The sequence below is a fragment of the Morone saxatilis genome, unplaced genomic scaffold (genome assembly GCF_004916995.1).
Source record: "Morone saxatilis isolate NCDOM2014 unplaced genomic scaffold, NCSU_SB_2.0 Contig24, whole genome shotgun sequence".
NCBI classification, from domain to species: Eukaryota; Metazoa; Chordata; class Actinopteri; family Moronidae; genus Morone; species Morone saxatilis.
This window is the reverse complement of record NW_023339807.1, coordinates 12,809,148-12,828,627: the sequence shown is the minus strand read 5'-3', so window position 1 is coordinate 12,828,627 and position 19,480 is coordinate 12,809,148. Positions and strand designations below refer to the sequence as shown.

At 39.9% G+C, this 19,480-nt stretch overlaps 3 protein-coding genes across 3 annotated transcripts in view; all 3 read left to right on the top strand.

Moving 5' to 3' along the window:
- Positions 1 to 3,954, top strand: part of c4b (complement 4B (Chido blood group)) — a 22,693-nt gene extending 18,739 nt beyond the window's left edge. Inside the window, 12 exon segments of the mRNA XM_035672834.1 lie at positions 561 to 719; positions 814 to 873; positions 949 to 1,039; positions 1,125 to 1,296; positions 1,871 to 1,961; positions 2,345 to 2,419; positions 2,501 to 2,603; positions 2,708 to 2,797; positions 2,910 to 3,032; positions 3,188 to 3,271; positions 3,372 to 3,504; positions 3,583 to 3,954. Of these exon segments, the coding sequence (XP_035528727.1) occupies positions 561 to 719; positions 814 to 873; positions 949 to 1,039; positions 1,125 to 1,296; positions 1,871 to 1,961; positions 2,345 to 2,419; positions 2,501 to 2,603; positions 2,708 to 2,797; positions 2,910 to 3,032; positions 3,188 to 3,271; positions 3,372 to 3,504; positions 3,583 to 3,724 (1,323 nt within the window). The 3' untranslated portion in view covers positions 3,725 to 3,954.
- A 6,075-nt stretch (positions 3,955 to 10,029) lies between these two features.
- tnxba (tenascin XBa) lies at positions 10,030 to 14,673 on the top strand. The gene is made up of 14 exons (XM_035672153.1): positions 10,030 to 10,150; positions 10,246 to 10,377; positions 10,518 to 11,753; positions 11,871 to 11,993; positions 12,084 to 12,227; positions 12,317 to 12,436; positions 12,523 to 12,678; positions 12,790 to 12,902; positions 13,014 to 13,146; positions 13,237 to 13,388; positions 13,482 to 13,578; positions 13,667 to 13,828; positions 13,924 to 14,087; positions 14,192 to 14,673. Exons 1-14 carry the CDS (start codon positions 10,030 to 10,032, stop codon positions 14,288 to 14,290), a joined length of 2,952 nt encoding a protein of 983 aa, XP_035528046.1. The 3' UTR covers positions 14,291 to 14,673.
- Positions 14,674 to 15,031: 358 nt separating this feature from the next.
- LOC118336418 (steroid 21-hydroxylase) overlaps positions 15,032 to 19,480 on the top strand; it is a gene marked incomplete in the record, with an annotated part of 12,124 nt that continues 7,675 nt past the window's right edge. The window contains 12 exon segments of the mRNA XM_035673066.1: positions 15,032 to 15,170; positions 15,353 to 15,544; positions 15,666 to 15,755; positions 15,844 to 15,998; positions 16,163 to 16,258; positions 16,489 to 16,599; positions 16,690 to 16,776; positions 17,015 to 17,098; positions 17,307 to 17,420; positions 17,510 to 17,676; positions 18,362 to 18,465; positions 18,575 to 19,480. Coding sequence (XP_035528959.1) covers positions 15,038 to 15,170; positions 15,353 to 15,544; positions 15,666 to 15,755; positions 15,844 to 15,998; positions 16,163 to 16,258; positions 16,489 to 16,599; positions 16,690 to 16,776; positions 17,015 to 17,098; positions 17,307 to 17,420; positions 17,510 to 17,676; positions 18,362 to 18,465; positions 18,575 to 18,828 — 1,587 coding nt within the window.

Genomic DNA, 19,480 nt, shown 5'->3' with positions numbered 1-19,480 from the left:
ATTGGGTTATCCATGTACATCACAAAATAGTCAATATAGTCAGTTGAGTATGATCAATAGAGAAACTGATAATGGATTAAATAATTTGACATACATTTCACCAATAACCAATTTATATCATCTTATATATTCACATATCGCCCAATCCTAAAAGCAACCATATTTGTTTTGGTCAATATGTTAACTTCAACAATGCTATTATTTTAAATTGTTTTCATTTTTAATGATTGTCTATTTCCTAATTATCAGCTGAGAATGGTTGTTATCTCTGGACAACTAATGCCAGCCCACAGAATCAGAAGACGGCAGATGGCATTACAGTAGAGACGACAGCCTATGCCCTCCTAACTGCAGTGGAACTTAGGCATACCATGTGGGCAGACAAAACAGCCTGCTGGTTAACCACCCAAGAAAACTATTTTAGAGGCTTCAAATCGTCCCAGGTGATTGAGACACTAGACTGAGAATTGTTTGAACCCAAAACAAAGCACCTGTATCCCTTGTGTGGTCCCACATCATACAGTATAATCCTGTTATCAATGTTTTATTACCATGTGCAGGATACCATCATGGCATTGGAAGCCCTTGCAGAGTATGAGCTAAAGAGGTCCGTCAGTCCTGAAGCAAATTTAATAGCAGAGTTCTCAGTCCCAGGAAAGAGTGATATTGTAAAGCTTGAACTGGAGAAAAAGAAGGACAGAGTGGAAACAGACCTTAAGGTATCATAGAACATTATATGCATTACACTTTAGTACACACGTAGATATTTAACGTCATTCTGAGATTGCTTTTTTTTCTTGTCTTTTTTTCCAGAAACTTAAAGGAAACAACATTGTTGTGCAATTGACAGGAAAAGGCGATGTCAAGCTAAAAGTAAGTCTGATCAATGTCTGTATATGTGATCAAAGAGAGCCATCGTTTACAATAAATCCTTAATCTGTTTGGCAGGTTTTAAAGGCTTACCATCTACTGGAACCCAAGAATGATTGTAACCAAGTGTCTATCAGCGTCACAGTGGAGGGGAAAGTGAAGTACACTGGTGAGCTTTTCTCACTGATAACAGATCACAGACACATGTACTGCTGGTAAAAGCAACACAGTTTCATTAACCTCTGTCTCCCTAGCTAAGGTCATAGAAAATTATGAATACTATGATGACTATGGCAACAATGAGGATATAGAGACACGGGTGCCACGATCAGCGATTGAGTGGTTTGATGCCCGCACCAGAAACAGAAGAGATCTTGATAACAACTTAAATTCAGACAAGACTGTCACCTACAGAATCTGTGTCAGGTTAGTTAATACAATTCAAAATCATTTGCTTTTTAAAGAGTTCATTTGAAAAAAACAGATAAAAGAAGGGATGCCTCCATCACAAAACCAGAGTTTTTAAACATGTCTGATATTGACATCTGTTGTCTACTACATGTGTTAAAGGGCAGCCAGAAAACTGAACCGGACTCTCTGGACGTTATCCGCAGTTCATACGTGAAAATGGCTCAGGCCATCTGAGAATTAGCCCAATTTTTTTGTGTCATCAATCGGTTGTTGTGATCTGTGACTAGAAAGCATTAATCTTGATCTCCCAGTTGAATATTTTTTACAGAATATTGGCCTATAATGATTAGGAGCTGATCTGGGCATCGCTAGATAAAAGCCATTTTTAGAATGAGTAAACCAACAATTGATTGATATCCCCTTGATTGCACAAAAAAAAAACATGATTTAGAAAAATAAATCAGAGATATCTGTTTTTTGCAAATGAACCCTTCAAGTATTCACTGAGCCGAGTTTTGCACAAAACAGTTACAAATCATGATCACCTGTTCTTCCCAGCCTGTATTTTTCATTGTTTTTCCGTCTGTAGTCATAGCCAGAACCGAAAGCTCACAGGAATGGCCATTGCTGACATCACCCTTCTGAGTGGATTTGAGGCTTTAACTACAGACCTGGACAAGGTTAGTTGCCTCCTCTTTATCATTTTCATGCACAGTGCAAAGTTTGAGGAGCTAATTCTGACGTTGGTCCCGATAATTTTCTCAGTTGACAAAATTACGTTATTGACATTTGGAGCTTAGATGGACATGGATCTCTGTCAGTTGAATCAGTGCAAAAGATTTCTGTGTTTCTATTTTGACTAACAATGAGGAAATCAAAAAGAATAATTCAAACTGGAAATTCAGATTGGAGAAAAACATTTCCAGAACCAGCAGCCCAATTTGCAGCTGTATTCCATTATATCAACACTTTTTTGACAAAGCAATAAATTAGAGGAAGGGTCTTAAGAACTGTCTTTTCTTCTGCTATATTATCAAAAAGTTCAATGCTTGTCTCCTCGTAGCTTAAACAGCAACCGGAACAATACATTGCCCATTATGAAGCCTCCTATGGAAGAGTGCTGCTCTACTTTAATGAGGTAAGACTGAAATCTATTTACTTTTACAAAAAAATTAACTTACAGTAGTAAAAGTACTAAATATTTCCTCTCTCACCCTAGCTCTTTGAAAGAGAGGAATGCATTAGTTTTGATGCTATACAGAGAGTACCAATTGGCCTTCTCCAGCCTGCTCCAGCTGTGTTCTATGATTATTATGAACCAAGTAAGCTTTTTATTTGATATTTTCTGCATTGTTTTTGTCAGGACAGAGGGGACATGTCTTTCAATTTATCAGGAATTTATGAACTATTTGTTCCTTCCTTGCAGGCATAAAGTGCACTGTGTTCTACTCCGCCCCTCAAAGAAGCAAGATGGTCTCCAAACTGTGTTCAGAGGATGTGTGCCAATGTGCAGAAAGTAGGCCACTACTCTTAAGACCCATATTGCCAAACACCTGAGAATAAATGTAGCTTTGCCATTCAGATTTATGTAAATGACTAACATTGCATTATGTTCCTCTTTTCTTTAGGACCCTGTCATAAAATACAAGATACATTCCAAACACGACCTCAAAGTATCACAAAGAGTGTCCGTTTACAACATGCTTGCTTCTCTTTACAACATGCTTGCTTCTTCCCTACAGTAGATTACGGTCAGTACTGCACACAAGACATTATAGTGTAAAGTATCTAATAACAACTTGACTATAGAGAATCCATTCTTTTATATTGTGATAGTATACTACAGTGATGTAATATAAAGGTTCAGACTAATGGTTGTTGATAAATGTTTTTGTTTTCATTTCAGCATACCTTGTTGAAGTTGTCAGTGTTTCTACGAAGAGCAACTTTGAGCTGTACAAAATGAATGTAAAGGACGTACTCAGATCAAGTAAGTAAACTTTAACCACAAGCCTAAGCAGGCATTTTAACACTGACCTTAAATAGTTTAGAGTTATTATAAATATAACACAATCACAATCATCTGTCAGATGGAGATTTCCTTGTGGGTGAGGATTCTGTTCGAGTGTTTGCTAAGAGACGTCAGTGTAAAGGACAGCTGGACTTGGGAAAACAGTATCTCATCATGGGCAAAGACGGATCAACAACGGACTCAAATGGAATGTAAGTATAGTCAATAACAGAAGTATAATTTTACTCTAATTTATTCTCCTTGTGTTCACTCTCTCCCTCTTTTTGCAGGATGCAGTATTTGTTGGAATCGAACACCTGGGTTGAAAGAATGCCTTCAGAAAAAGAATGTAAAAAAACTTTACAAAAACAAGCCTGTAACGGTTTTTTTTCATTTACAGACGAGTACAAGATTGATGGCTGCAGACAGTGAAACAGGAATCTGTTTCATTTAACTTTTATTGTCAGTTTAGTGCAGCTCAGTTATTGTAGTTTCCAATGAGATGCACAGTCATCATCTCACAGTGTTGAAAGCTCTCTTATTTTTACTGTTTAGTCATGACAGCATAAAGCATATAAAAAGTCATTTGAAACTTTATTCCTTGCAATGTAACCAGTGTATATAATAAAAAAAACACCTGATAATGGTGTCTGGCAAATGTCTTTGTATGTATATAACTGTTTGGAGCACTGACACATACATTTTAAGATAATTATTTGAAATCGAACTAAACATAGCAGAGAAAACAAAGAGTGCATCCAAAATCAAACTTTGGCTCTTTCGTGTATTTCCAAATAGTGTGATTCAGTGTAATGGTTTGATTTAGCTTCCCTGCTGAATATATTTATTTTTGTGCGTTTTTTTTTTTTTTCTTTTACTGGCAGTAAAGGATCTGAGAGGGGGCTCTGTACTCAACGCCACCCCCCTCAACGTTATCCCCCTCCTTACTTAACATCTGCAAGGTGAGGAAGAGGGGAGAGGGGGAGTGATTTCGGGTTAGCACAGTGCATACACATGAAATGGCATATCAGTCTGCACGTTAGACAGTGGAGGTACACAGTGACAGGATTTGGATCTGTCATCACCTCATAAGGATAATAGTTCCTTATTAGTTTTAGAGAGCTAATAGTCTTCTTCTCAAATGTGCTCCACCTAGAAACGTGCTGCAGAAGATACTCAGTGCAATTATATTTCAAAAAAACATGTTGAGTTGTAGGTGATGCAGAGAGAGGTACTGGGAGAAAGCAAGGGGCAGTGGGAGAAGCAGTGCACCAGGAGTAGGAGTGGGGGGGCATGGGTGGAGAGGCGAGGAACAAGCAAGGGCTTATGCGCTTATATTATTCTAATCTCTGAGGCCAGGTCCAATGTAAGCAACATGGGAGTACTGACCATCACTTCAATCACAGCCAGATAAATGCCTGCACTGTTTCAGCCTGTGCCATTAGACATTTCATTAAATTTGAATCAATAAAGGGTAAACAAATACGCAGACTTCAGCATCACACATTTTCATCTTGGGATTACTTGAGTGCACCGTCAGTAGCCAACAGCAACATCACAGTTGAAAAAGTCTTCATTTTACTGTAGCCTTCTCAAGGTAATCAATGGCTTGTCATGACCAAGCAATGTCGACTAGTGCTTTTGACTCAGTCACAAGTAATCACAGTAGTAGTAGTAGTAGTAGTAGTAGTAGATTAGTTGCTGCTCAGGCTGGGCAACACAATAAAACACAAATATTCTCTCAAAAAAGATAGATTGATGGTGATGAGTGGATGATGATTCATATTTTGTCAGATCTGTGGATTTCCACAAGAGATTTTCTACTATAAAACACATAATTCCATGAGTACATGCTCACCTCCTCCAATGCACCAAATATGCTTCAGCATCAACTGTGAGCTCTGGCAGGGGAATTGTGAAATGTGCTTGTAAGACCAGGTGTATTTTGTTAGGTGTGCAGTAGCTTCAGTTGCTAAAGGTGTGTCTCCAGCCATTTTTCCAAAGGCCAACACAGGGTCAGCGGTTTGAGGGTGGTCTATGGTGCAGAAAGGAGAAAAGTGAAGGCGGAGCTGCTCCTGGAGGCTGCCAGCAGATGGAGGTACTGATGGAGAGGGACCACCCACTCAGGAATCCACACTACACTGACAATTCCTCTTTGTTTTTAGTATCAAGGTGACTTGGTCTGTTAATAATTTTACAGAAGATATTTTGACATGTCACAGTAGGAAAAGCACAGGTGTAAATAATCCAATTAATAATGGCTGAATTCCATATAGTTGCTTCAGTTTCAGGGTCCTATTATTGTGCACGTTGGCTCCCTGACACACGTCAGGCTTACTGGGACACTTGAAAAGAGCTGAGCCATTGTTAATGTAACTAGTAACACTTGTGTTTTTCCTACTATGACAAGGAGCAATCACCTGGTGTTAATAAAGGGTCATTTCAACAGGATTTGGCATATTTTCCCCTGAATTACAAATTTATTTCTTTCATTCCAAATTCAAAGTTATGAAAAGACAGACTGCATGTCATGATAAAGGAATCAGTGTGTGTGCATGTAAGGTTACTCATCTTGTAAAGAGGTGTTATGTTATGTGAGTGAGAATATTCATACACAAGTCCCCTGCATTAACATCTACATCTACTGTTCAGTCTGACTGGCTCACTGTGCAGCATCAGCTGCTCGTTTACCATTTCCACAAACCTGGAATAACCATAATAACTACATTATTTCCCAATTTATTCAGTACTACATTGTAATACTGCATGTACCATAGGTTGGTTGTCTTTCAGTATCAGAACATGCTGTACTTGCCAAGAAAAACATGTTAGCTAAAAGCATTTGCAACTAAAATATCTGCCGGTAAATATATGTTTTTACTGCGTGGGTTCTTACATACACACCAACATATATAGAGTGAGTAACAATAATAGAATATGAGAGAGCCGTTTCTTCAGCCTTGACCACAGATTCACAGCTGTTGTGCCAAAAAAATATTTTTGCAATGTCTTAGTAACTAAATAATACGATGGCAAAAATTTATTTTTATCATGTATAGATTCGACAACACAGTTTAAAAAATGGAGCTACAGTACTATACATTAAACACATGAGGTGAGTCAAGACACATGTGACCTATAACTGTTTTTGTCTGTAACCAGAGGAACTTTTTAAACAGCTCTGGAGGATGTATTACAGCTGAATTTAAGATAAACATAAATGAAGATTAACCATGACTTGCAATCTGTTGTAGTATGACTTTACAGGAACAACAAAAATAATAAAATAATGAATCGATGTAAGTGTATCTTACATTATCTGTATATAAAGGTACACTGATAAAGACTTTTGTTTTTGCTCTCCTGTAAAATTAGGAAAATGTCACTTATACGCCCTGTTTGCTCTAGACCTTTGATATACTTGTCTTCATGTGGTTTACAAAAGGTGGGATGGTGGGTGGCCATTTGGTCAGAGATTCAGAGCCTTCACAGAGCATTGCTTAAATCTGGTGGATATTTGGTCACTTACATAACTCCCACGTAGTTACATCTCATTACTTCCAACAAACAGCCAATTCATATAGCGAGAGGTTCCTGTCCCCCAGAGTCAGCACTGAATACCTGCAGTGTTATGCTATGTATTCCAGCTGAATCATGATTCTCAGGCCGGGACTTTATTCAATCGAAGCTGTGTCTAGGTGTTAGCAAAGTCTGGTATAAGTCAAGGTACATACAGCAGACACTGGGATAACTGTCATCAGCCATGCAAAGCTGACATGCAGGTTATTTTTGTGTTACAGTAAGAACATGAAAAATGTCCCAGCATGTATTGCATACAGTCTCAGAGCACACGTGCAGTTTCAATATGTTAAAAAAAAAAGTTTGATCACATTAGATATTAGATTACACACAAAAGGTTTATGCATTTAAGCATTTATGGCAATTAATGAAGACTACAAAACATTACAGAAAAATAAAATAACAGAAAAAACTGAATACAAACAAGTAGTTGATCATATTTGATATGCACATCTGTATAAAAATGTCACTTTTTTGTCCAATACAAATATTTTCCATAGTGGTTGAGAGAGTGGGACCACTAGGCGTGGAGAAAGGAGGAGGGGGGTCCTTAAGTAGCAGCGGACTTTATCACTCTCCTCCTTTCTAGTGGTGGTCCTTTCTCTCACCTCTTTCCTTCCAGATCATATCCAGCAAGTCTACAAGAGCTTTTCAGATGGAGGGAGCAACACAAAGAAAGAGATAAAAAAGAATCATTATTCTAGTAAGTTTATTTTTTTCTAAGTAACTATGATCAGTAATTTGCATGAATATCGTTGTTGGTGTCTGTTGATATTCCTTCATATCATAATGCATTTATAGTGCATAGCTGCACATATTATTTGTGAGATAAGGTCATGTTGTTGTATAATATAATATGTGTTTTAGCTGCTAAATGGACCATAAACAGTTAAACTGTACTAGCTGCAGTGAGTGGTGAACATGATATGTAATTTTTTAGTGTGCATACATAATGTAGCATGGCCTAACCTACTATAATTTACCTTAATTTGTCTTAAAATGTATTTACTATTTTTGTATCCTATAAAAAATGTAGTTGTATGATATATGATATATATGTAAAATATACATATTTTAAAAGTAAATATGGGCTAATTCAGTTAATACTGCAGCCAATTAGTCAATTAATTCATGCACTCAGATGTAACAAAATCAGCTTGCTGTGTCGCAAAGTAATGTGTTTACACACTGCATGATTTATTGGATTTTCTACAGATTTAAAGCCATGGCCTGACATATTTATTTTAGTGGTTTTATGAGTTGTGGGTGCAGCAGATTATGTAACCTTCTGTATAGTGAAAGACGTACAGTGTCCCACAGTTCTATACAGTAACGCTCTGTTACCTCTCTGCATGGTCTCTCCAGCAGAGACTTCCCGCTCAAGTCACCTTCTTCCTTCCTGTTCAAAATCAGCCAATTTTGACTTGACTTGGTTTGGCAAGCCATTGAATTAACCATTATGGATAATTGGAACACTGCTGCAATTCTTCAATTTGTGTTTTTCTTTACTTTTAAAAGTTTACCAGTATGTACAGTCTAAAAATATGTTAATAATATCCTTTTTCATTAAGATTTTGTTTAGCTTGTAGAATTTTAGCATGTCAGCTCAGTGATATTTTTGTTCATGATGCTGTTTTGTTTCCAATGTCTTGCACAAGTACGTCAGAAATGTTTTGATATGCTCTTATAGCTTCCATCTCCTGTGACGGATTTTGCTTAGTTAATCGTTATAAATGTCAGATCACAGTATAGAACTTTTAGAGAACTTGTGCTATGAATCACAGGTCAGCAAAATTAAAGGAAAAAGTAAGTACTGCAGTCCCTTTCTTTAGCCATTGCTGTCAGGTCACTTTTGAGCAAGTGATGAAACCTGAAATTGCTCTAAATGAAGCTTCTTAATAGCCAGTAGAAGGTTTTAAGCGAGCATCAACGTGTGAATGGGAACTCTGTGAATGTGAAGCTGGCTGAAAAAGAGCAGGTTTGCCCAGCAAAGCTCTTAAAAAAAAGTTCTAAAATGATTTGCCATCAAATTTCATGCATTAAGCTCAGTCATAACTCAGCTCTTTCATTTTTTCATTTCCAGGAGAGACCTGGCATAATCCCCTTTACAAGTGGTCACAGAAATATAGAGGAAGGAGTTCATAATTTTACAATAACATACATACAGATCCACCAAAGGCAATTCCATCTCTGGCTACTGATCCTGGCTCAAAATGCTGTTTACTCTAGGACTTCTCCTCCTTCTCACCCCATTTCCGTCCTTTCAATCCACGACCAATGAGAGGAGAAACTCGACAGGAAGCGACATGACCAAACCTAATGCCGTTTTCACCCTGTCAAAACCAAAAACCACTGCTGCTCTAGCAAAACAAACCGTTCGCCCAACCCTAAAGCCAAACACAGTCAATCAAACAGTTTTACCCACTCCAGCAACCACCAAAAGCAAGCCTGGCCCAGCAGTAATTCAAACCACTCCGTCAGCAGCAGTAAAGACTACTACAGTCACTGGCACCATCCCCAACAAAGACAAGCACACAGTCTCAGTCAATCAAACTGTTTTAGCTAAATCCCCTTCAGCCAGTGAAGCGAAGTCTACCAAAGACAAGCCTGCCCCCACTGGAGCTCCAAATGTTCAGTCAGCCTCCACAAAGTCTGCTTCAGCTAAAGCGACCAAAGACAAACTCCAACCTGCGGTCAATCAGACTATTTCAATGAAATCTCCTTCAACCAGTGATGGGAAGACTGCCAAAGACAAGCCTGCCCCCACTGTAGGTCAAAATGTTCAGTCAACATCCCCAAAGTCTGCTCCTGCCAGTGGCGCTAAAACCACCAAAAACAAGCCCACAGCTTCTGTCAATCAGACTGTTGCAGCAAAATCTACCTCCACCAGTGATGTAAAGAACTCCAAAGACAAGGCTGCCCCCACAGTAGTTCAAACTGCTCTGTCAACACCAGCAAAGGCCGCTACAGATGGTGGTCCTGCAGCTGATAAAGAGAAGGTCACACCCTCTGATAATCAGACCACTGTAATCAAAGCTCCCACCACCAAAGAAAAGCCTGCCCCAACGCAGCCAATCAAGGTGGTCATCAGTGATGGCTGTGACTCAAGCAGCACCAAGGAGCAGGAGCTGAAGCTGAAGCCTGGAGCTCCTCTTGTGATGACGCACAAGATCAGCTTGTTGCCCGGCAGCTGCACTGGGGGATGTGAGTCTGAGATGGCTGCACTGAAAGGACGTGTGGCTCGACTGGAAAGAGAGATGTCCTCCCTAAAAGAGAAATGTATGATTCTCTCATATTCACCAGATTATTATATTTGACACAGTTCATTAGAGATGTGGACTTTATAATGTAGATTTATTTTTTTTGTTGCCCAGGTCCATGTTCTGCAAATTGTCCAAGTGACTGTAGTGGCAATGGGGAATGTCAGAAGGGGAAATGTATCTGCCAAGAGGGATTCACGGGTCCAGACTGCAGTAAGTGTGCACAAGGAGCTGAGTGTAATAAAAGTAAGTGAGAGTCTGCACTGTTATTTGCATCTGGTAATATAAGAGACTATATAAGAAAGTGAGAGAAAGATATTTTTTACTTCGACTTTGACTAATATCTCATTCACACTTTGATTATAACCTCTACTTTGCAATTTCAGAAGCTGCCAAGGGAAAGGTCAAGGTAACAGTGGAAACAGTGACCCTGCAGGTGAATAAAGACAAGGAAAATGTGCAGGAGAAAACCACCAAAATAGAGCAAACACTCTTCCAGAAAAAGGAGCAGAAGAAGGGGTCCGAAGCCAAAGAGACTGACGCTAAACCCAAAGTGGCTACTAATGCTAAAGCAGGTCTTGTTAAAACAGAATCAAAACAAGAAGCTTCTGTTAAGAAAATAACTGTTAAAGACTCTTCAACCGGCAAAAAGATCAGTCGTCCAACTGTTGCTCAAGTTCTGTTGAAACATGAGGGAAGAAAGCAAGAAGAGGCCCGAAAAGGCAAAACAACAGTCATGACCTCTAAAAAGGTCCTCCAAAAAAATGATGTCAAACTTGTTAAGGAAACAATTGCCAGTAAAACATATCCCAAATCTGACCAACTAAAAGATGAACCTCAAACCAATGTGACCCAAAGTAACGTGAATAAATCTAATAGCACAGCTAAAATTGTGACAGTTCTGTCAAAGGTCATGGGAACTAACAAAACCAGAGCAGGAAAGACCATTGAGCAGTCCACACTGGCTGAGAAGAACGTTACTCAGTCATCTGGACAGAAACAAATCAAGAAGGTCAAAGTAGACAATACAAATGTGCAATCTGTTGACAGCAGAAACACTGAAGCTGGAAAGACTGGAAAAGAGAAACAAAGGAGTCAGTATTTAGTGAATGCAACCATTGCAGCAACGTCAGGCGAGGCTCGAGTTCTGCAGAACAAAACAACTATCCATGGCTCTGGGAGTGCAAAGAGGATGGGAGGGTCTGGATTAGGTTCTGTAAAAGTTGTAAACATCTCTTCCTACAGCTTCACTGTCACATGGTCAGCTCCACAAGGGATGTTCAAGAACTTCACCGTGATCAGAAGAGAACCACGGACAGAGGGTGACGAAGACGATCACGAGGAGTTCGAAGAGGAAGCTCTTGAAGGGGACAAGACCTCCACAGCTAAGAACACAACTGTAGTCCAGGTACAGAGCGAGAGCACCAACACAACTGTCGCCTCTGGTAAAGCTGTAGCATCTAGAGGCAAAGCTGAAACCAAGAGGATCTCCATGGTAGTCCCTGGCAGCGTACGCTCTATGGAGTTCAGTAACCTTCGGGCAAACACAGGCTATGTCCTGCACATTTATGGTGCTGCAGCTGAGAGAAGATCAAAGATTCACAGAGTAACTGCAACTACAGGTAATTAAAGTTGCTCCACATTTGTTATTTACGCTAAATCCCTGCTGGGAGCAATGAATACAGTATGGATGTGTGTTGATCATTCAAAAGGATTTAAAAAATGTCTTCTGTCACCAGGTCCTGAGCCAGCCACAGAGATGGTTTTCAGCAATGTAACAGAGTCTTCTTTCACTGTTTCCTGGTCCAAACCAAAGACCACATTCACAGGCTTCAGGGTCACATATACCAACATTATCACAGGTCTGTCGAAGGCTTTGCATACTGCATCTCAGGTCAAAATCCCCTTTTAATATCAGTCAGTGTAATATTTGTGATCTGTCATCCTGCTAGGGGAGAACCGCTTTGTGACCGTGGACTCTCAGCAATCTTATGTGATTCTGTCCAAGTTGTCAGCTGGATCCTCCTACATTGTCACTGTAACTGCTACACAAGGCAGAACCCAGAGTGACGCCCTCACATCCATTATCACCACGGGTATAAAGTCAGATAAGCTTAATGTTATATTTTTATCTTAGAATGTGAAAACAGCAATAAACACAATATGGATTGTGTGTTGCCTGCAGTGCCTGCCCCTCCAACACATCTGCAAGTTGTCAATGTGACAGATACCAGAGCTGTGCTGCAATGGACACCCAGTCTGGGAAAAGTAGACCGCTTCATTATCAGCTATGAGTCCTCCAAGAGTGAGTGTGGCCAACATCGACCTAATGACTAATGACAAGGCGCTAATGACTAAGCTAAATATTATTAATTTTCCTTCTTTCTACAGCTCCTAATGTGACAGTGACAGTGATGCTGTCTGGAAACTCAGTGGAACACCAGCTGAGGGGCCTGCAGAGAGGCACCTTGTACACAGTTAAAGTCCTGAGCCAGAAGGACAGTCTCCAGAGTATGGCCATCTCAACTACATTCACTACCGCTAATGGTGAGTAGAGAGCGAAATAAATAAAGGGAGATCAGACTTTTTTTTACTTGCTGACGTCTACAGAGTTTGTGTGGTGTGAAATAAATGCTTGTGCATTTTTGCCTCTTTCAGTGGTTAAAGCCAGTGAGGTGGGGGCTCGTTCTGCAGTGATAGCATGGAAAACTTCCACTGTTGTTTATCACAGCTACAGACTGATCTACCAGGTGGCAGGAGAGGAGGCAAAGGTGACTTATATTCGCTTGTCATTTGCACATACAACGCAAAGACAGCCCCTACATTTGCAGAATTGCCAAACTAACTAATTAGCTTTGTGTGCTTTTCTGTGTATACATTAGGAGGTAATCCTGGATTCGTCAGTCACAGAGTATAAACTGACAGGACTGTTGTCAATGTCACGCTATATTGTGTTGGTACAAGGAGAGAGAGATGGACACTACACATCTCTTATTACCACAGAATTCATCACAGGTATTATAATCTACATAATGCAGTTCCTGCTAATTTATCTCTGCTATCAATACTTTATCATAATCATTATCATGTCATTTCATCCCTCAGGCAAACTGCGCTTCCCTTTCCCTACTGAGTGCTCTCAGGAGCTGCTGAACGGAGCTCTGCAGTCAGGAGAGGTGGATATCTTCCCGCAAGGTAGAGAGGGACAGGCGGTCAGAGTCTACTGTGACATGGAGACTGATGGAGGTGGCTGGACGGTGAGACAAACTGCCCTGATCTGAACCAAACTTTGCACTGAAGAAGTTGCCGAATGGATTTAGAAATTTACAACAATCTGATGTGTGTTTTAGGTGTTCCAGAGGAGGATGAATGGAAAGACGGATTTCTACAGAACCTGGAGTGAATACACCGCTGGTTTCGGAAACCTCAGCGAAGAGTTCTGGCTCGGTACAATTGAAAAAAGTTCTTATGGTCACATTTGCATCAGAATATATTTTTAAATAAATTGTTCATTCTTCATTTCTGCCACTATTAGGAAATGAGCTTCTTCACAACCTGACCAGTGTCGGCCCTGTGAGTTTGAGAGTGGATATGAGATCTGGAAATGAAACCGCTTACGCCCACTACGCCAACTTCTCCATTGATTCAGTGGAGAGGCACTATGCTCTTACAGTGTCTGGCTACACTGGAACTGCAGGTGAAAACTGAATAAAAGTAGAATTTTCCTGGACAGGTGCAGCACACACTATATTATACAATTTATACCTTAATGTCCCTGGATTTCTCTTTCAGGTGACTCTATGAGGTATCATAATGGGCGCCCATTCTCAACCCGAGACAAGGACACTGATCCTCTGGGGATCCACTGTGCCAGGGCCTACATGGGAGGATGGTGGTACAAGAACTGCTACAAGACCAACCTCAATGGTCTTTTTGGCATCAACAGTAATAATCAGGTACATTTTACCTCTCTACCTGGATCAATGAACTTTTTTAATATTCTATGATACAGCACACTAACAAAATGTGTTTCTTCTTTTCCGTGTCTGTTGTGATACAGGGAATAGTCTGGATAGACTGGAAAGGTAAAGACGCCTCCATTCCCTTCACTGAGATGAAGTTCAGACCGTCCAGGTTCTCTCCTGCCACTCATGGCTAAATCAGTGTTCCTGGGTTCTCTAACCTAAAAACCTTACATCTGACAGAGAATTACATTATGGCTCCACAAATCCAGAAGACAGTGGATCTCACAGTTGCTGCATGTCACTTCGCAAGCTAAAATTACATGTACAGTGGTTTTGATAGCTAAAATGACAGCTATCAGTGCATTTGATTCAATGTGCAAGAATTTTTTTCTGATCTGTTTTTCTGGAAATATACCAAAAGAGTGGAGAAATGTTTTATTTCAACTTTTTGTATATTGTTGTACTGTTCTACCTGACCCTTCCATTTCAACCGTTTTGTTTTAACTCTAGTACCTTCTTGTGCACCACCACGGTATGCCAACCCACTACTACTGTAATTAAATATGCACTGTCTCACTCCATTGGAATAAATGTGGCTAATGTGGGTTTGAAGTGTTGTTGTTTTCTTTGTAAATTAAAACACCCAAATCCTCTGACGGAAAGCAGTTTTTCATCCCTACACTCACAAGATAAAGAAAAAGTGTTATCATGCCCTTCAGCAAGTCCCGGGCCATGTTTATCAAGCTGTCTCTTGTTACATGTGTTGCATTCATCTTACTATCCGATATGTTGACCTAAATAGATATTTAGACGCCCTTGATTTTAGGGAAAACACAAACAAACACAAACTGACTGACGTGCTTAGAGACTAATGAGGAGACTATAAATGTGGCAAGCAGTGTGCTGACCAGCTCTCTTAAGTGGGACACCAGCAAGAAGACATGGCAATAGAAATATCAGTGATCAGTGTTGGAGCTGTGTTCTTAGTTGTGCTGCTATTAATGTTACTGATTTGCACTTCTGGTCAGAGAGACAAATGTGTACAGGAAGACCACAATGGAAGTAAGCCTACAGGTACGTGTTTTAACCATGCTGGTTGTACAATCAAGTATTGTAATTTTATGAAAATAAAAATGATTAATGAATGGGACATTTTTTTAAACACATGGCCAACTAGTACACAACTTAACTTGATTACTTCTAATGGATTTTGATGACTGTCATCTCTGTTTTACCTTTGTCTTTCTTCCATCCAGTAGCCAAATCTAGACTGCTGCAGTATTTCTATCAGTTCCTTCCCTGCTCCTCGTCTCCTTCCCTCCCAGGTCCTCCCAGCCTCTTCCTCATCGGTAATATGATGGAGCTGACACACGATCATCTGCCAATTCACCTCACCAATCTGGCACAGCGGTATGGAAACATCTACCGCCTTAAATGCGGAAACACAAGTAATCATACACAATTTTATTATATCACATGCTGACATAAAAACAAGCAAATCAACTTTTTGAAAGATTTTTTGTAGATAGTAAGGTTAGCCACACCAACAACCATGTTGTGTTTTTTCAGCAATGGTGGTACTAAATAGTAGTGACATCATAAGAGAAGCACTCGTGAAAAAATGGTCAGACTTTGCTGGGAGACCCCTTTCATACACAGGTAAATAACTCAAACATCTTTTGCAATGATAGCATACATAAGTATTGTATTATTGTATTTCCTTATGACCTCTCCTGACTGATATCAGGTGATATTGTGTCTGGGGGAGGGCGCACCATCTCTCTGGGGGACTACAATGATGAGTGGAGGGCGCACCGTCGTCTTGTTCACAGTGCTTTGCAGCGTTGCTGCCAGCAGTCATTGCATGATGTGATTGAGAGACAAGCACTGCATCTGAGAAAGGTGCGGAAAACACAAGAGGAAAAAAACTGCACACCAGAGGACAATATAATGCCGTATCTAAGCAACATAATAGCCTGTAATCTGATAGCAGAGATTCAGACAGCAAACCAAATGTTGGGGTATTTCCAAAGTGGTCACATAAGCATTGTTTGTTCGCTGTTTAGGTGTTGATGGACTATGAAGGCAGTGCTGTAGATCTCTCAGAGGATTTCACTGTGGCAGCCAGTAATGTCATCACCACTTTGGCTTTTGGAAAGGAAGTGAGTATTTGTCCCTCCCACTGCTCAGTTTGTAACTCTGAGTATTGGAGATGGATTGCAAAATCTGTTTTTCACTCACAGTTGTGGTTGTGGCAGACCAATGCTTGGTTGCCTGGTTGCAATTTTTAGAAGCTTGCATTACATAAATGCATTCATAATGCGATTTTCTGTTGCAGGAGAGTGTATTTCAGGGCTAGAATGTATTAAAATAACTGGTCTCTGTTTTCTAGTACGATAAGAGGTCTTTGGAGCTGCAGCAGCTGCACAGCTGTCTCAATGAGATTGTTGCTCTGTGGGGCTCCTCTTGGATTTCTGTTCTGGACTCCTTTCCACTGCTCAGAGTGAGTAAATATTCACTATCTAGAGTGTAGGTCACAGGAAAGCATCTTCTGAATGGGATTTCACAAATTATGTAATTTGTTTTCTCAAAGAAATTACCCAATCCTGTGTTTTCCCGTCTCCTGAAAGAGGTGGCCAGGAGAGATGAAATTATAAGTAAACATCTTAACAATTACAAGGTTAGTAAAAAAAAAAAAACTAATGCCAAAAGAATTTAAATTTTGTGTCAAATATGTCACTGGTCTAATTATGCTAAATTGTTCAGATTATAAATTAAAAGAATTATAGGCTTCATGATTAGATAACATTTGTGAGATAAATTCAGTTAAATCAAGCAAATACTAAGATAAAATGAGACATGGCATCTACTAAAGCCTCTGTTAACTTTAATCAGCTGTTGCTTTGTTATCTGTGCAGTCACAAGACAAAAAAAATGAGGACGCTATCACAGGATCCCTTCTCCAGGGCCTTGACAAACATCGCAACACAGAAGATGGAGGGGTAAGTACATAGAACAGTGAATACAGAGGAGGAGGATTAGTTTGAATTGTAGGTGTTTTTATATTACCACCTCTTTATTTTAACAGCTTGTTTTTTCTTTAATAAATGGATGAATAAACTCCCTAAAATTTGTATAATGAAATTGATAGAGCTAATTTCATTTAAGACTAGAGCTGGAATTGGAAATCACATGTCTTAATGTCTCCAGCTCCTGACAGATATTCATGTTCACATGGCCACTGTGGACCTTCTCATCGGGGGGACAGAGACCACTGCAGCCTGGCTGAACTGGACTGTGGCCTTCCTATTGCACAGACCAGAGGCAGGGCACACCATTTTCCATAACACACAGTATTTACACACCCTGAAGTCTATCTCAATGTCTCTCTCCTCTCTCATGTTAATCTTCAGGTGCAGACCAAGGTGTATGAGGAGTTGTGCACAGTGCTCGAGGGACGGTACCCCAAGTACAGTGACAGACACAGACTTCCTGTCCTGTGCTCTTTGATCCATGAGGTACTCAGACTCAGGCCAGTTGCCCCACTGGCGGTGCCACACAGGGCCATCAGAGACAGCAGGTCAGCTGAACGATAATATGCGGTGATAATGAAAGAAAGGGAACAAGGAGATTAGCGATTACTTACCACTGAGATCGTTTGTCTATAAGATCAGACATTATTAAGCAGGCACAGGTACAGGTTGGTACTCTAGAATATTTCAGTCAGTGATAGTGTTTAGTCCTTGGTCCAATACCAAGCCTGGAAGTATGATGGGTTGTGAAATATTATTAAAACTATTATATTAAAATATTATTAAACATTTCGCAACTCCAACATGGCTGTAATGCAAGGATTGCTTGAAATAAATTGAATTGCTTTGAAAAATCATTCATGTGAAAGGCAATTATGCCAAGACTGAAAGGGAAAACAAAGTAAACAGCTAGCATGGGACCCAGGTTGAACTGTTGCTCCTCATGAAGAGCCTGTGCAAACCAACAACTTAAGAAATGAATACATAAACTAAACAGCACCACATTTGTGTATTTTTTTTTATTAGCATTTAGGTCCAGATCAGTAAGAAAATACTATATATGGTTATATGTATAAAGTATAAAAAAGCTATATTGATATACCTTCTGCTGGGATCAAGTCTGTCAGCGAGCAGGTTTTCACAAAGTCCAATTGTATGGGTGTAAACTCATGGTTTTTCACAACATATTACCTGCTAACACTCGTTTTACTTTGCATCATGGCAAATGTTTAGTATTGCAGGTCACTTCATCCCTAAGAACACAGTCATCATTCCTAATCTGTTTGGAGCTCACCATGATCCAGCAGTTTGGACTGACCCATACAGCTTCAAACCAGGTACTGCCCTCTGACTGTGAGGTGGGTGAGTGCATTCCTTTCACTTGACTAAGATCTAAAATAAAAGCTGCTCTCTCTTTCTCTCTCTCTCTCTCTCTCACTCCTTCAGAGCGCTTTCTGGAAGGAGGAGGAGGCTCCACCCGTGCCCTCATCCCTTTCGGAGGGGGGGCCCGGCTCTGCCTGGGGGAGTCTGTTGCCAAAATGGAGCTCTTTCTGTTCACTGCCTACTTGTTGAGAGATTTCCAGTTCATCCCTCCTGAGAGCGAGGCCTCTCTGCCCGACCTGAGAGGAGTTGCTAGTGTTGTGCTCAAGGTCAAGTCCTACACAGTTATAGCACGTCCAAGAGCTGTGAATAATACCTGAACTACAGGGGGTGTATTGGTAACTTTGTGTGAAAAATACAGAACCTTGTGTGTATGTTTCTCATCAGTTTTATTGGATATCCTGATTAAATCCTACTGTTAATGGATTTATTTCAATTATTTATTTGATCATTACTAAAACATGTATAACACCCAGGCTTATCTTCGACATGATTTGTTTAATCTCTTGTATAAAGTCAAAGTAAACTGCATTGTTAGACCTTTTGTGAATGTTAAAGCTATATCATTGGTCCAATGGGCCAAGGGAAATTACCGGAATGGTCAAGTAGGTGATCAGATTTCTCCTCAATGGAAACAGAAACTGAGTCATATAGAAAGCTTGAACAGATGAACACTGTTCAGGCAGAGCTGCATGCAAACCAAAACCTGAACCTGAATTAGAACCTGGGGGTTGTACAGTTTACAGTAAATAAAACTGGCCTGTCATTTTATAAGAAGAATATCTGTCATAGCACCACCTAGTAGACAAAAACACTGAACATGTAGTAAAGTGTAATTTAATGAAGAAAGACATGTATTTGGAAAATTTGTAAACAATTTAACAATTTATTAATTTCTAATGCCACCTTTAGATAGTTATATCCAATGCGTCACTAATGTGCCACAACAATGTAATGTTTTTTAGTTAAAAT

Coding starts and splice junctions, on each gene's coding strand:
- tnxba (XM_035672153.1), top strand. CDS start 10,030: ATGACGCACAAGATCAGCTTGTTGCCCGGCAGCTGCACTGGGGGATGT. Junction 12,228..12,316: donor CACATCCATTATCACCACGG/GTATAAAGTCAG, acceptor TGTTGCCTGCAG/TGCCTGCCCCTCCAACACAT. Junction 13,147..13,236: donor TACCACAGAATTCATCACAG/GTATTATAATCT, acceptor TTCATCCCTCAG/GCAAACTGCGCTTCCCTTTC.